At 44.0% G+C, this 17,334-nt stretch overlaps 1 protein-coding gene across 3 annotated transcripts in view; it reads left to right on the top strand.

Moving 5' to 3' along the window:
* DIP2B (disco interacting protein 2 homolog B) overlaps positions 1-17,334 on the top strand; it is a 1,149,028-nt gene that overhangs the window by 462,568 nt on the left and 669,126 nt on the right. For 2 of the 3 annotated variants that reach the window (XM_069653447.1, XM_069653449.1), the window contains exon 10: positions 11,048-11,158. In XM_069653447.1, coding sequence (XP_069509548.1) covers positions 11,048-11,158 — 111 coding nt within the window. The remainder of the gene's footprint in view (positions 1-11,047; positions 11,159-17,334) is intronic. The other variant, XM_069653448.1, reaches the window with a different exon arrangement.

Here is a 17,334-nt window from a genome sequence, read left to right as displayed (position 1 = left end):
ACGTTGGCCCTGTGAACCAAGGGAAGGCCCTCTCAAAGGCTTCCATTTTCAGATGGCTCTCCGGCTGCATCATACACTGTCACCGGTTGGCAAACTGACTGTTGCCCAGCCGTCCGAGAACCAATTCGACCAGAGCAATCGCTGCTACTACGCCTCTCCTGTCTGGTTTGCTCCTGCTGGACATCTGCAGGGCTGCTACGTGGAGGTGGACGGACACCTTCACCAAATTCTACTGCGTCGACCGGGATTCCAGGGAGGAGTCTAGAGTTTGCTAAGCAGTGCTGCGTGACCTGACCGCTTGGAGGTGAGCCTGGTGAGGAGGTAAGAGATGCTTAATGTTGAACCTTGCACCCTCCCGTGGTTGTGCATGTGTACTGCTATGTATTCTTGTATTCATGAGCATGTGAATCCATGCCAGACCCCATGCTGGAGAAGGACACGTTACTTACCTTTAACTGTTGTTCTCCAGCATGGGTCTGGCATGGATTCACTTGCGAACCCTCCCTCCAACCCCTCTGTGGCTCTTCTTTGTCCTACTACCACTTTAAGTGCTACCAAATCAGAAGATGGCTGCCAGAGGAGGGGGCTTAGATAGAGGGCAGTCATTGGCTGGGGGCAGTATGACCCAGAGACCAGTGATTAGTTTCTAAACTGTCTTTCTACTAATAACCAAACTGATTTTTTTCTTTACCAAGGATTCCCAGCCTGACGGCAGAATATTCCTGAGCATGTGAATCCATGCCAGACCAATGCTTGAGAACAAGTTACAGGTAAGTAACTTGTTCCTTGTCCAGAGGGCCCCACAATTCAACTTCTCGAAGGGTGCTGTCTGCTAGTACATTAGTAACAGTATATTTGTCATCTCTGCCAGTCCTACGGCCAATAGCCCTGGGCTGTTGCACAACATTTCTATTTTTCCACAAAGCCGGATTTGGCTTGACATCCTTGCCCCCCTGCGGACGTTGTGGCTGTGAAGCACGTTTCTTGCACTTTGATCTGCAACTTCCATTTGGTGCATTAAAAAAGGTTTGCTCTATAGCAATAGTCTCAAGCACTTGCTCCCTCGTACTTGCCATGACACTAACAGTTTCACCTGGTTCAGACTGGGTTACCAGGTCAACCTCCTCAGTAGCGTCTGGGACTGGCATTAAAACTTTATCTGGCGGTATGGCCTCAGGGCTTGCATGCAAAGACTTTTCCCTTCAGATTTACTTCCTCTGCCCCCTTCATGATTGGCACTGTTCAGACAGTTTGTATTTGTTGCAATTGCTATGTGTTATGTTAAAGGTATTTATATAGCGCACCGTCACCAACGGAATTGGTCCCTAGGTGCTCTGGCGGATCTGCGAACAGGAAGGAGGGCGGGTAAGGTTAGTCAGGAGGAGTGGAGTAAGAGTGGGAGAAGTGGTGTGCTGTTGGCAGCTTCCGCTCGGTATACACCGAGTGCTGGGCTTTGGTGCAAGTATTGGATCAGGCGAGACCTCGTGTGCTGTGGGTGCTGTTTGTGTTTTGCTATGGTAGAGTGTGTGTGGATTGCTGGGAGAGAAATGGTTGTGTGGCTTGCAGAAAGTAGAGGGTTGGGGTTAGTGGGGTCTGTATTCTGATGTCCGGTTTTTGTCAGGTACTTCTGGTTCCGTTCGGGCTGTATCCCTGTGGGTAGGGTTGTTGCTGGCACCTTATGGGCCATCTCGCTGTGGTGGTGCTGCGCTGATCCAGCTGTATCGTCGTGAGTATTGTATGGAGTGCCTACCATCTTCTACCATGGAGCGATAGGTCTGTTTAAACCTTTCCTTCGGGTGTGGAGCTGGGTTGGTAGTAACTATTCTCGTGTTGTCTAAAATGACCCTGTTCGGTTGAGGCTTTGAATGGTTCAGGGTCGGAGTGCTGTTGATGGGGCGTCCTAGTGTATCCGTCTAGGTCAGCCTGTATATTCAGTTATTCATTTCCTCCTGCCATGACTATCTTTCAGTTGGTTCTTTGCTTTCCACAGGGTGACTTCCTTGGGTTGTTTAGTTGTAGTTTACTGTGTGATGGCACCTTGTGCTTCCCGCTGTATCTTGGTGGACGTTGTGTAGTGTGGGTGCTTATTCTGTTTCTCACCCTCTGGGTGGGTGCTAATGGTACAGGGTTTCCTATTCCCTGGCTATCTGCCATGATTATGTCTGTTGTGTGTGGTTATAGTTTAGGGTCATGGTCCTAATGAGTCGTCCTGGTGTTTGTCCTTTTTCTTGCTATATAGTCAGTTTTTAGTCCTATTTCGGCTGCCTCCGGTAAGTCGTGGGATATTTTCCTTAAGGTTTTTCCATTGTTTGCTTGGTGTGGATCAGGACCCGTCTCTTCGTTCATCGATATTTTAGTTGTGTGTGCCCCTGTGGCCGGGCTTTCTAGTTATGATGTGAAGAGCCAAGTTTTGAGTCGTTTCCTGAATAGTAGGTGGCTTCTTGTGTTACGGATGTACTTTGGGATGTTGGGCCAGGTTTTCGGCACTTGGTGAGGGAAGGAGGATCCTCCAAGTTTTTTGTTGTAGGGTTTCGGTTCCAGGCGAATCTCGGTGCTTGATCTGAGTGTTCTTGTTGGTTGATTCTAAGCCACTGAAGAAAGCCTCTTTGCGCAGGCAGCAGTAGCTACTGTATTCCTTCCACATGCGAAATAACTCCTCTCGTAATATTTCATTCTTTTTTTTATTTAATGCTTTTAGTTTCTATTCATTCAAGAACAAACTTTTGCATTTTAAAATGACAATGTTAAAAAAGCATTTCCTAAAACAATTATCACTTTCCTACTGTGTTTAAAATAAAAGGAATTCATCAATATCAGTATACAAACGAGGGGAAAAGCATAGATCTATCTAGATCTATCTAGATCTATCTCCCTCCCCCACTAGCCCCCGTTTCCTCACACTCCTTCCATACTGAGCCCCCAGAGGGGGGGGGGCGCATCGGCATTCCTTGGAGAAGCGTGGGTCGAGCAGGGCGTGGGGGTTGGGGAGGGGGGGGCATACGCTAGTCTCTGCTACGAACCAGGCAACATTTCTGAATTACCCAATAGGGGGGATACCATGGGCATAAAGCACAATTTTATGTCGTGAAGTGGTGGATCAGAGAAAGGTGATCGTTGGCCATCGGCCATCTTGATCCCTCCCCAAAGTTGTCTAAAACTTTAGCTTCCTCAAGTCTATCAGTTGTTTATAATGTAATCTTAGTCATTCTAGTGCCAGTGCATGGTTGCGCGTTTTGTAAATGTGCATTCATGCTTGAATATACCAACCAGCTGTAGTTGGATTAAGTTTAATAGTCCTGTGATTTGAGCCATTTGCAATACTTGGGGCATGATTCATAGTGTTTTCCTATGGTATTGCTCCATTTTAAACTGCTTCTGTGAATCGGGCCCTTCGCCTTTGACTTGGGACCCCTGTTGTGGAATATCCCCATCTGTTTATCAGGATTGGAACTGACCCAATAGTGATTTTGAAAATGAGAACGGTGAAAGGTATATAAGCTGATAGTGCTCGCCAAGCATTGAATAATAGTTGTGTTTTGGGGATAAATGTAAAGGGGTTGTATGATGCGAGTTGGTGTCAACTAATTGTTCTGCGAAAGAAAACACATTTTTTTTGTAATTTGCACTTTTGGTATCGTTTTGGGAGACAGGTGTTTTCAGTATTGTAGTTCACTGGTGTGTACAACTTGTATTTGAGCAATTTAAATGTAATACATATTTTGATTAGTGTTCGGACTTGTTGATGTGCCTTGAGCATTAATACAACTGGTTTAACCATTTGTATGCTGCCCTCCACATTAGAAGTCGGTGAGCCGCCAGGCTGGCCTGGGGCAAAGTGGCTGGCTAAACCGGAGTTTAAAGCCTTCAGTTGGAAGACACAAGGCTTTCAATTGTGCAAAATGTTGTTAAACTTGCCTCGCTTGTGGCACGAAGCGCCTGCCTGACGTGCTGCCCCACCTTCACAGCCTGCAATATTCCCTTGCTACCTCAGGAATTGTCATGCTGGTGAGGAATCGTAGAGTAGGGCCTGCTTTTTTTCACTCAGGTCTTCTGCAGTGTTTTTCTTTGCAATGCTCTTTCGGTGCCTGGCATCAGGGAATGGATCATTCATTGGCTGCGACTGGCCATGTGTAACCATTAGGTGGTAAGCATTGTACAGGCACGTTTGCACCAGAAGGGCCCCAATACCACTAAGCTTGTAAAGTCTCCCAAGACAATGAAGAATGTCAGAAATGGAATCCCCTTTTTAACCCGCATAGTTGTTTTCTGTTTGTTGGTGGTTTCGAAAGATTTCTCTTTTGTCAACCTTTCCTCCATATTCTATGGCCCCCAAACTTAATGTTTTTGAATCGGTCCTGACTTTTGCAGGAACGTTAACTCCACTGGCCTTTTGCTCATTTTGTTATGGGGAAACTGATCAGTCCTTCAGAATATAAGAACTGAGAAATTGTAAAACCTTGAACACGCCATCTTACAATTCAGTGCATTGGCAATACTTTTGTATTGCCCTAGTCTCTAACACTTGATGTTTGGTTAATTTTATATATTCCTGACGACAAGCGGGGTGGCAGCAGTTAGATTTTTACCATTTGTTATTTCTAGTGTGCAAATTCACGTTTACTGTGTATGGCTACTAAACGTGGCTAGTGCTCCTAAAGTCGCCACGCCACAAGAGGTATGCTTGTTCTTTCGCCATATTGTGTTTTGGCCTTTTTCCTGCTTTGCTAGGTCAAGAAATCCCATAGAAGGCCACACACTTGCCTTGGAATGCCCCAGCTTTTGCGTGTTGGTGATGCCTGCTAGGACAGTTTTTCTAAAGTCCAACTAGGGGGCTTCATAAAACATACATCTGAGACAGTACACAAGCTCCACTCTTACTATAAGGCTGTTCCATCCGAGAATGTTGGTAGCATGGACAGAGCAGCCAGGCTTATCTTAGGAGGGAGAGAGGGCTGTAGTTTGGTACAAAGGAATTATACGGTACATATGGTCCAAAGAAACACAAACACTAGGTAGGTATTGTAAAAAAATAAAGGGTTTAATGGTTTATTTAAATACAAGTAGACAAAGGTCATTCTTGGATAAGTACTAAAACATCACATAAACACAATCATAAAAACGAACTCGTAGAATATGGTGTGCAAACCAAGGTGTTAACCTTAGAGGAGCAAGAAGCAAGTCAAGGTGAGCCAAACCTAAAGTTTTTGTCCCGGGAGGATAGCTCAGCGGCAATGTGTTCACCTTGGAAGCAAGACGTCACGAAGCAACACAGCTTAGAAACCTCTGGGTATTTAAGCACGTTATAAATATGCAACTAAGACAAAAAAAACAATTACGCAACAAACAATTCCTTTAACAGCGCCTCTTTGCCTGCGGGCTGTGTGAGCGTTTTAAAAATGCTAATTGAATAAATAAATAAAACATTCAGGATAGTAATACACTATTTTTGGGGGTTAGTACCAGGTTAGATATACTTTTAGACTACATTCAATATTTCGAGGGTAGTAGAACCGGTCAGTCATGCAGTGACACTCCGTTATGAAATCACATAATAAACCAACCCTTTTACAAGTATATACCTTGCAACATTACTTTGTAGAACTCTGTTCAGAGCTAGTAAATCGACTTGTATACTTATGGAGGGGCCTTAAGCTAATCAATGATAAGTATGAACAGGCAATAACTATTTTAGAATGCACTCAGCAAATCAGGGAAAGCAAAACCCTATTACACTTTACACAAAGTATTTCAAGGTGAGTAATTGACCTATTGGTACATAACTGTCCGCTACCTAATAGCTAGTTATACCCAGTATACGTTTGAGAAGTGTATAATACAGTTTCTATGGTAAGTACAAACTTTCTGAAACAATTATAGAAGAGCACCAGAGCAATTCAGGGAAGCACAACTCTGGTTTAGAAGAGCAGCAGCTAATCAAGGTAATACCTATATAGTTTTTAAAGGTGCCTCCTGCTACTCAAAGGTAGGTATAAACCCTAAGACTGTTTTAGAATCTGTAAAGCAGACCAGGGCAAGCATAACCCATAGTTACAATTTAAGAAAGACACCATGCATTTCGAGGTAGGTACACCCTATTGGTGAGCTTTTACACTTATTCAGTTAAGAATACTAAAACAGTATCAACACTTACTTTTCAGAAGGGGGGGGAAACGCCATTCAAAGTTAGTAAAGCAACTTGTACACGTATTAGAGGGGCAGAATGCAACTCAAAGTTAAGCATAAACTTAATGACATTACATAAACCTCTTTAGCAAGTAAGTACTTTTACACTTCTTATACTTTCAAGACAGAATCCTTTTCTTATTCAGTCCTTCTATAGTCTAGTGCATGAGTTCTCTGAGGCAGAAGAGGGACCCTAGTGGTCTAGGTACCAGCTGTAGGCAGGTCGAGATAGGGTTCAGTTGCAGGAAAGTGAATGTTCAATAGAAGATCTTCTTAAACAAGTAGGTATTCACTTTTAGAGTTAGTGTTCAAGGACATCACAGAGGGCTCCCTCTGTGTGTTCCAGCATTAGGCCTGGACAAGTGGTATGGGTAAACTCGCCGCCCAGGCAAATCACCCACTCACTCACCGGATGCACACCAGACTTAAGGTAAGTATTACCCAAGCCCACACATTACCGTAGAAGAAAAGAAAAGCTTCAGAGTGGATACCTTCAGGATGTAGCAGCACAGGACCCGGTCACTGGATTCTTGGTCTGGAGATGAAGGTACTATACACTGGATGGGAACCTGCAGCAACAGTCTGAGAAGTTTGCTTCCAGCAAAGTACTCTTCAGATTCCTGCAGCTGTGTGTATTTAGCGCCTTTTTACAGGAGCCAGATGAAGAACAAATATCATTGGTGGGATTCTATTCACTCCCTCGGTCCTGCACTCTGGTGAGGGAACTTTAGAGATTCAAATTGTGTCCCTGAATATCCAGCATGAGTCCAGCAAAGTTTCGGACAGATTCTGACCTCAGAAGAACATGCACCACATTCAGGCTTCAGGTCCCAGGATATTGGCGGTTTGCAGCCCAGCAAGGTCGCAAGAGCATTGTGGGATAGCTCAAAATGCAGGTCTTACTGAGACTAGTGGATCTGATGAGCCTCTGGGTAGGAGTCTCATTCGGGACACCCCAATGGAAGGAAGAGTTGCATCGGGCTCTGGTTACAGAGCAGGCGTTCCGGTTGTTGGAAATTGCTACAGCCATCTTTTCTTCCTCTTGGGTTTCAGCTCCAGTGGTCAACTTGTCAGCAGCTTCCAGGTTCGGAGTATTTATCAGGAACTACAACTCAACTTCTGCAATCTCTTCCTGCGGTTTACATAAATGGGTGGTCTGCACTCCACCCCCACCCCCACCTTCCCACATTGAGACTGAGTTCCTTTCAGGCAAGGTGAAAGACAAAAGACAAAGGTCTGCTGAGTTTTGGACTCCTCCCTCGCTTTCTGCCTTCTCAGACACTCTGGAGCCTGGGCGTGGAATACTAAGGATTTCCACCGAAGTCAAAACTTCCACTGAGGTCGTTCCCACCTAGAATATCAGTGGAAGATCTCAAACTACATGCAAACGAGAAATTAGAGCCTGAGTTAGCTTGTGATTAATAAGACTAAAAATTCACTAAGGTAAAACCACTGCCACCAGCCATGCAAGTAAACTTGCAATTATAGGGTATGTAAGCAAGGGGATACATTGCACCCCCCCCCCCCCACCACTTCTCATAAAGTGGGGTGTGCTGGCTCACAATATATAAAATGAAAAGGGGGATGAAAATCCCTCTTTACCTTTTGGGAACTGTAGTTCATTCACCCAAGTACATTAAAGAGAGTCTCCCGGTTAGGGTGTCCCCCTAAACTCTGTCCAGCATGCTAGATTCTAGAAATCCATCTGAACATTTGACATGCACCAAAAAAAGCATTTGCTTTTGTGCGGAGTTTAACCTTTTCTTAACCTCCATCCTAAACTGCCTGGGTCAAACTATTATAAACGGCTATGCTGGTCAGTTATGTTATCTCTTTAAGAATTGAAAGTGCAGATGCAACACCCCGGATACGTTAGTTTAGGCTGACTTGACTTGGCATTCTTGTGCTTGTTTTGCTCCATTGTGGATTAGGAAAATAATTCTACAATGATGGGTTTTTCACTAACCCAAATATATATTCGTTTTCATTTTGGTTTACAGTGTGATATGCATAGTTCTCATGTCCTCTCTATAAAAAGTATCATTTTAGTTCTTTAAAGCTGCACCTTAACTAATATTTCTGTCAGCTAAGGATGCGAAGATATGTGATTACCAGTCTAAAATGTCTGAAATCCTTGCTGTCCCACTTAAATAAAGTGTGATCAGGGCAAAATACAGTATATCGCTGTGCTCCAGCTGCCAAAAGTGGGGCACCAGGCTGGAAATCTGTGTTATGAGAGTGTTGGTGAGGCTGGACAGCAGGCATATGTTTTGTGTTGGAGCAGAGTAGTCCTGGGTGACTCCAATGATATTAAAAGTTTTATTTACCAAAATAGTGTGAGCATATTACAAAATGTCAATAATCCTTGGCTATGAATGCCGGTTGCATACTAATTGACCTTTTCACAATTGACCTTGGGAGAATTGACCTAATTTAGAAAGTCAATTAGGACATGTATGCGGGGGGAATCCCCTCGCAGCCCTCCACCCAATCCAACCCCCCCCCCTCCCAACCCCTCACCCAATCCCCTTATATTATTTATAATCCAAAACCAACCCAATACATACATAAAATAACTAAAATAATATAAAGGTCAATTGTGCAGAAGGTCACTTTGGCTAATACCTGAATGCCATATCCTGGGATCATTATGGGAAAGTTACAATTGCCATATTAACTAAATATCAGTCAATCCGATCTATAATGCTTTGCCATTTGGCCTGCACTTGCTGCACACACAAGTGGATAATGTACCTTACTTGTGCTTCTTCGGGGCCTTGACGAATGGTTATAAAGGACTGTTGATATTGTCCCAGCTTAAACTTTGCTTGGATTGCTTATTGGTGTAATTGGTTTATTCTTATTAAAAAGCAAAGTTGACTAGTTTCTTTGCGTCTCTGTTCCTTGATTGAACATTTTAGATTGAATTTGTTATTCCTTTTGTGGCTGCATTTATGCTCGAATGTTTGAAGTAGCACGGTATGTTTGCAGCATGCTTATGGCTTCCATGTGCCTGAGAGCGATTAAGAATTTTTGTCTCTATTGCTTGAGCCGAACTTGAATGCAGTCACTCTTGTTTATGAAAACTGCATTTCCACCTTTCCCTGCCTTTTGGCCAGTTCTTTATTATTTGTTCACATTGTCTGGTGCAATGTGTTCCTTTTCCATTGTACAGGTTGCTTTATATGTGGTGTTCTCTAACTTGTTGAACCCTTCAACAATTTTGTAAAGCGCAAACATGATCATACTTGATGGAAAGGTCTTTCTGCATTGTAATTTGAATCGGTCTCAAGTGTTTTACACTGGCAGACCAAAATTGACCATTCAGGGGTAAAATGTTGCGTGCACCACTGGCCAGTGAAAATTGACTCTTGGTGAGTTGGAAATTGTATTCTGTGAAGATGTTTAGAATTGAGGTGGCGAGTGACTTTTTTATGGCTGCCTTGTAGCTTGCAACTTGGAAATGTCTCCCCCTGGACATTTCATCTTCCTAGTCTGTGTTCATGAATTTCACATTGATGGATTCATAACTTTGAGATCTCGGATGGTCAATTCTCAATGGTTTAGTTGAGTCAGTCGATTAATGGAGGCAAATTTTGTGAATAAATGTATGTTAACATTTTATTTAAAATATTAGTTTCCACATCAGATAGCTGGTATGGTGGAAGATTGTGCACACGTGTTTTAAGGTGTGCCTGATTTCATGTGCAGACCTGCAGGTGTGTCGTAATACAATGTTTCTTGTTTGTACCTGTTCTTCCCCTCACTGTTTTATTCTTTTACTATTTCTTCCCTGTTGTGGAGGTTTTAGTCAGAAATGGTGGGCTTAGGCTAAAAAAGTAATTTTTGCCAGTTCAGATTAATTTTAACTGGCATCCGTGTAAGGGGATGAAGCAATGACATTTAAGTTGTTATTGGTAAATGTGGGCTTCTGTGCAATCTCATGATATTTCCGTAAAGGCATTTCTTGATTTGCTTGCCTTTTATTACTGTTGGTGTTGATTAGGGATCTCAACATTTCTTGTTGCTTATTGTGTTAAGCCCCAGGCCATTGGCATCCATATGATTTCCCTTAGTGCATGCTGCTTTCAGCCTTTTTTCTGCCCCCAAAGGCAGCAGTGAGTTGTAGCTTTGCATGAATACTGTCCCTATTATAAGTGCCGACTTATTAGCATACTTGCCTTCTTTGCTGTATAACGGTGATAAACACACAAGCAGCAATGTCGGACAGTGGTCCCACAGTAAATACACAGGCACATAGTTGGACAAATTGGTGAGGTGCACACAATAAAACAGCATTTGAAGGATTATTGGGTGCAAAAGGTTTTGTGCAAAGTATTGAATGAGGATACATATATTTCAAACCAATATTGGCGAAGGTTAGCCGTAATCCATTAGTAATGTAAAATGGACAAAGAGAAAGTAAACCATGCATTGGAAATATGAGGTAACGAAGGAAAAAGCTGCATTAGACAACCAGAATAAAGGGGTGCAAGAAGTCAAAATCTGTCCAGCTCAAAGAATGCATGTCATGTGTTGACCACAACAGTGGCCATTGTGTCTCTCGAGGTGTTTGCAAATATTAGATATTCATACATGTATGAAGTGGGCAAGGGTAAGATCCAGCCACTAGGAAATGCTAGCACAACCATCTCAAAGACTTTGCAAAAATGTAAGTTTCATAATTGTATATTTGTTCATGACAATTCTCAGGCAATAAGTGCCCTGTGGTATGTTAACATTTCCTCCTGAGCAGGTTTGTGCCTGCAGGTATATTTTGCACGCTTGATTGAAGTTGGGGATGAGTAAAGACTTGTATAGCTGCCCTCCCTCTTCGTAATGTGTTCTGTATTTTTGTCTTTAGGTGGCTCTGGTATATCCAAACAGTGACCCGGTGATGTTCATGGTCGCCTTCTATGGGTGCTTGCTGGCTGAAGTCATCCCTGTTCCTATAGAGGTACCTCTTACTAGAAAGGTAACGTCCGCTCTGTATAATGTGGTCAATTGCTGATGCCGGATGAACATCAGTGGGAGCTGTCAGTTCAGCAATGAACTGACATGTAGTTGAGGTGTTGTAAAGGATTTTGGGAAGTACGCTATACTCTAAGACGGCCCTTGTATCTGCATATGTAAAAAAACATTGTTTATCAGAGAATAATGGACAGCCATATTAAAACAAAGTTTTAAATTCATTGGCTTGAAGAAATTTGCAAGCTCTAATTTAACAAAAATCATTGGTTTCCTCAAAGGATGTATATTTAGTTTATCTGTTTAAATGTTGAACTCTTGCGTCTTTCCTAGCCACCTGGGGTCTGTTCTGCTGAGGACGTGAGCAGCCCTTCAGTAGGAGTATACCTCCAATAAAGGGAGTCTGTTTGGATCACAATGGTTAAAGCATCAAACATGTAAAGTTTGCATCTCTGTGTACAGACGCATTTAAAAATGTATGCATTTCACAACAATCTGTTTTGCTTCAGTTCCAGAAGGGTAAGGAAATGATTACTGTTTAAAAGTTTACTACTTTTAATTCTTACTCTCCACGCCTCACATGACTGTCCCTTATGCTTGAAAAAATACTTTTTGACCACAATTGGACACTTTGCACTTTTATGCCAGACATTTAGGCCAATGCAAGGGTTGTCTGATGCATACCAGTGCATGTGTCTCAGTACTTGAAAAAGGAGGGTTTGAGGATATGCGTCCCACAGGGATCAGTCTCACGCCACCTCAACATCTACATGGTCCCCACTCACGGACTTCAATAGAGAACAAGGACTTGCCTTCTGTAACTCTGCAGATGACACCAAAATCTACAGATTAATCCCGTTTTAGCACGTACCAACTGGACCTATAGGAAGTTTATCACTAATAGGCCGCTGGATGGCCATCAACAGATGAAAGCTCATCCGGATGGGAAACAAATCTTGAAATTCCCAACTAAGATGATAAACCCATAACGATCCCTTTCCCTTTAGGAATGGCGGTCCACCCTCACCCCTAACAGACATTTGCAAACTTCAGGAATTTTATAGACACCTGTTTTACCATGGGACTATAAGTCAAAGTTTTTATGGAAACTATTTCATCCACTTTAGATTGATCCAACCCATTATGCCATACCTGTCCTTTCAAGCAGAACCCTGGCAGTTACATTCTTCTACTTTGAAGAATGACCATGCAAACACCTTTCAATGGCCTCCAGTACTGCCTTGCGAATTGTCTCCAGGTAGCACAAACTGCAGCAGTTTGACCTCGGAGTGCAAAGGTGGGAACATTTCACTCCGACACACCAAACCCTTAACCCTGTTTGAAACCCATTGCATCGCCCACCGATCCTTCCACAGCAGAGCCCCAGAACTAACCTTGAAACTGTTAATTGTAAATGGCTCTGATGTGACAAACCTCCTACTGTTCTGCAGGAATATAAGGATGAGGAATGGATACAACTCTTACTCAGCCCTTTAGTACTAAACCAACAGTGATCCCAATCATAAAGGTGAATTGGGCAAAGCCTGACTGGTGTACCTCCTTCACCTCTTGTGGTAACATGGGTCAAGGACAGGAAGGGTTATCTGGTACAGAAAGACCTAAACAATACTATTGTGGTTGCAAAATAAATGAATGTCCAACCACTCTTCTATAAAAAAGACTTCAATGTAAAAATACACACTAATCAGAAACACAAGTAACCCAACCTTGTAAGAGAGGACCAAGCATATGCAGACTTTAAGACGTTTGCAGCCCTGGTAAGGCACCCATTGGTGCCCATTATGTCAAAATGGCGCTGGTCTTCTTTTTTCGCCATTTTCTGTTGGAAAGGTCCTTTGTGAGATTTACTCTGCACGCCAAACCAGGTTTGGTCCCTTTGTTCGTTTTTTGTCTTTGGCGGGATTCACGAGTGAAGCCTGCCTCTGGCACCAGTATGTCTGGCAGGGGCAGGAAGTGACGGAGGTGACCGAATCTCCATGCTTAATCCCCCTGGTTTCAGGAATGCACCCAAAGGTTATTGGCCAGCTGGCTGTGTGATTGGCAGCTAGGCAGGAATAAATGGGAGAAACCTGCATAAAAGGCGAAGCTTTTTGGCTTGAAAGGCAGGAATCTGAAGAACTTGGAAGAGAGACGCCTGCTGCAACTCCTGTATTGTTGGTTTGCCCGGTGAAGCCCTGTTGCTGTGCTAAAGCTCCGACTTCGCCTTGACTAGCGAAGCCCTGCAAGGACTTCTTCTCCCTTTGAGTTGGTGGGACCCATCAACTCCAAAGTAAGCCCGTCTGGACATCCTTGCGAAGCTGGTTGCATTTCCACTGCAGTTGCTGCTGGATCTTAAGAGCCAGGACGAGGCACACCAGATTGTGTGCGTTGCTTTTAAGTCGAACACGAGCGCTTGGAAGAACCTCCGGACTTCCCTGATGCAGGACTGACCAAACATAAGCCACCTCAACAGAGTGCTGGACTCCAGATGCAAGAAAAGTCTGAAGTGGCATCTGAGAACTGCGATGTTGCTATTTGCTGTCAGGCGCGAGGAGCTGAAACACTGATGGACCGCTGAATTGAAGTTTGCCCATTGCTGCTGCTGACCACCCATTACAGAGCATGAGTCCCCAGACGTATTGTATTTTAGTGTATTTTATTATATTTTCTATAGCACTTTTAGCCAAAGCGCTTCACAGAGAACAATCAGCAGTACATTAAAGTGGCAGTAGAAGGCATTGTTCAGGGTCGACCGGTAACAATCAAGCGGGCAATTGATGTAAGTGAGTTTTTAAGGAAGAGCAAAAGAGAGGATGGGGGGTGATAGAGCGGAGAGGCGGAGGAAGGAGATTCCAGTGGAGGGGGGCAAGAAGTTGGAAAGAACGGAAGCGAGATTGCGCACAGGGAAAAGACCAGCTGAACGGAGAGGTAGAGAAGGAGAATACAATTGGAGAAGAGAAGCAAGGTAAGCGGGGGGTTCGTGGGGGCCGGGGGGTAAGACCATGAAGATATTTGAACACTAGACAAAGGAATTCGTATTTGAGTTGAGGGTAAAAGAAAGCCATCCGAGGGAGTCAAGAGCAGAGGAAATTGAGTCTTGGTAAGAGAGCAAATAAAGTGATCGAATAGAAGAGTGATGATTTGAGATGGGCAAGACATGAGGAGGGAAGACCAAAGAATAAGACGGAGCAGTAAAAGAGTCGAGAAAAGACTAGCGAAGAAACCAGAAGCTGAGTGGCAGGAAGGGTAAGAAAAGGGCGAATTTTACATATATTGTAAAGATGGAATCGACAGGCATGTGAGGCGAGAGGGATATGATGGGCAGAAGAACGATTGGAGTCAAAGTAAAGGCCAAGGTTGAGAGCAGTAGAGGAGAAAGAGATTAGAGGGAGGAAAGGAGATAGAGGGAGGAGGAGACAGGGATGGAAGAGCATTGGTGGGAATGAAAAGGACTTCAGTCTTTCAGGGGTTTAGAGTAAGGAAGTGAGAAGTCATCCATGATGTGATGGCAGTGAGGCAAGATGAAAGGGTGAGATGGATGTCCGGTGAGAGAGAAGAGAAGGAAAGAAAGAGCTGAGTGTTGTCAGCATAGAAGTGATGCAATATTCCGAAAGATGAGATAAGAGCGAGAAAGGACGTGTATAAGGAGAAGAGAAAAGGACGAAGGACAGACCCTTGTGGGACTCCGTGATCGAGAGTGAGAGAAGGTGTTGCCACCCCAGGAAATGGCGGAAGTTCAATCAGATAAGTAGGAAGAACACCAGGATAGGACAGAACCTTGGAAACCAAAAGAAGACGTCCTCCCTCTTGTCGCCACGACTGAGGCCCAGAAACAGGATTTGCAGAGCTGTACTGGAACAGAAGTGTCACACTCACCTGTGTCTCTGCAGGAGCGATGGATACGCCTCCCTTGACCCAGAGTTCTCACTTCCCCTGTTTTCACCCAGATGGATTCCTGTCAAATGCAAGACATACACTCAGACCTGAATTCACCTGATTCCCCTGGACCCTTTCCTTTCAATTTACGTGTGCTGTGATGTTCCCTAAGGGCTTACCTTGATATTTAGTAAGATGTGCACTCCATCCTGCAACTGCAGGGGCGCGATTTGCTCATATGAATGATGCCAATGTCTGTTGGCTGAGTTCAGATGCCACACGGTGTTATATGCGGGTGAGTAGTGCTGTGTGTAGAATTCAGCTGCTGGTAGGTAAGCACAGCGTCTTAAATTCGAGCGCGCCTGGTAATGTCTGCCCCTTTTTCTTTGCAGGAGTGGATTATGTGATATTAGCGCCTCGAGACCGGGTTCAGTGCTACTGGAGATTTGGTGGTCTGGTAAGTTTGCACAGAGGCTTTAAGTATGTACTGCGTTATGAGAGGGAGCGCAGTGCAATAGTCTCTTCTTTCTTTTGCAGGGGTTTGTGCGCTCGTACAACCAACCTGAATTCCAGCGTTGCGGGAAGATTCAGTGAGTATGCGCAGCATGATTGAAGTGCACGTGCTAACGCTGTTATTCTTTGTTCTTTATAGGTGCCGGTGTTGAAGTCCCCTCTTGACCGGAGATAGCTGCGGCGTGGATAAAGCACGGAGTACCTGTAAGCAGAAGCAGGATGATCCGGAGAAGGTAAGCTGAAGCAGGATGATCCGGGGCAGGTAAGCTGAAGCTGGCTGATCCAGAGCACGGCAAGTGTTAGCGCTGATGCAGCTCACAGTAAGAAACACGAAGCACTGGAAGAATCTTGGGTGTGGCTTATATAGCCAGCCACACCCAAACACTAGAGAGCTCATGAATTGTCATGCACTTCCTGTTTGGCAACAGGAAGTGGTAACCAGGAAGTTCCTACAAACACTAGGAAGTACTTAAGTGGAGGTATCTGCTATGGGCTTTTTGTGTGCCTATGCGAGGCCTGCCAAGCCTCCACCCAGCTTGCCCCAACTACATGCCTGGTACCCATGACAAGAAGCCAGCTGGAACCATTTCTTCTAACCAGAGGTCCTGTAAAGTCTAAGAACTTTCCTCTTGTTGTGTAGCCTGACTTGCTCTCAGTTGAGACCTGTCTTGGTTAACTTGCAGAGTTGCAGAAACGTTGCCCCTCACAAGCCTCCCAGTTTGTTGCCCTTCAAGTGTTCTGTTTTCTAAAACATTGTGCAAGAGGTTTTACCTACTTGCGAAGATCTCCAGCTCCCCTTGACATTGTGCAATTATTATTAGCTGCCCTGGCTCAGTGAGAGACTCCTCTTTACCTTTGGCTCTGTGCTTGTCCTTTCCTCAGGAAAGGGTTAAACTTATTTGCCATTGGAAGGTTTCCTTAAAAGTACTTACCTGTTTGTGAATTATTTGTTAACCTTAGTTTTCTTTCTCTATTCTATCCTTTTCATCAAACTCTGTATTGCTCTAAATGTACTAGTGATAAATTAATGTCCTCAGTGTCCTAGCTATTTAAGTCACCTGAGGGTGTAGGAAGTGTGTGCCATCCCCAATGGGTATCAACTAATTTAGAGGAACTAAGTGTTTTTTGAAGTATATTTGAATTGTTACCTATATTGCTCCTTTCTGAAGAAGGCTTTACAACTGACTGAAATAAATTGTTTTATCAAGAAACCTTGAGTGTAAGTGTTTATTTGGGTAACTGTATTGTGAAACTCCGTGCCACAACATTACTGCTTACAATGACCCCTCTTGAGATGAGCCCGGCTGCTCGACCACACTACCAACCTATGCAGTTCAGACTTGCACCAAAGGTTGGGTTCCTATTGCCATGAGGTCAAGTTTATTGTAGTGCACCCAAAGGGTACTGCATACAATCTTGCCTAACGGGAATCACCTTGGTTGTTCCAGGAGGAAGGTTGGAGAGAGAAGGCATTTGCTTTCAATTTTCACAACCAGTCAAACTACTTCTTAAATATGTTTACTGATTCTTAGCGTCAAGCCTAGTGTTGAGGGACACCTGGTCTAGGGAGGGGAAATGTCTGGTCTAGTCTAGAGAAAGGGGATGGCCCTTACTGAGCCCCTTTAGCATTCTAAAAATAAAAACCCAATTATCTTTGAAAATTGGTGTGTTCTTGTTGCCATCTGTGATACTAGAACTCAACTCCCCATCCACCCCAAAAACCTAAAGAGGGGAGAGTGGTTTTCATTAGAATCAAAAATAAAACGTTTTTGCAAGTGCCAATTAGTTGTACTG

This window comes from Ambystoma mexicanum, chromosome 3q (genome assembly GCF_040938575.1).
Source record: "Ambystoma mexicanum isolate Mex_15411 chromosome 3q, UKY_AmexF1_1, whole genome shotgun sequence".
Classification (NCBI taxonomy): domain Eukaryota; kingdom Metazoa; phylum Chordata; class Amphibia; order Caudata; family Ambystomatidae; genus Ambystoma; species Ambystoma mexicanum.
The sequence above is the reverse complement of the archived record's forward strand: the minus strand, read 5'-3'. Positions and strand labels throughout refer to the sequence as shown.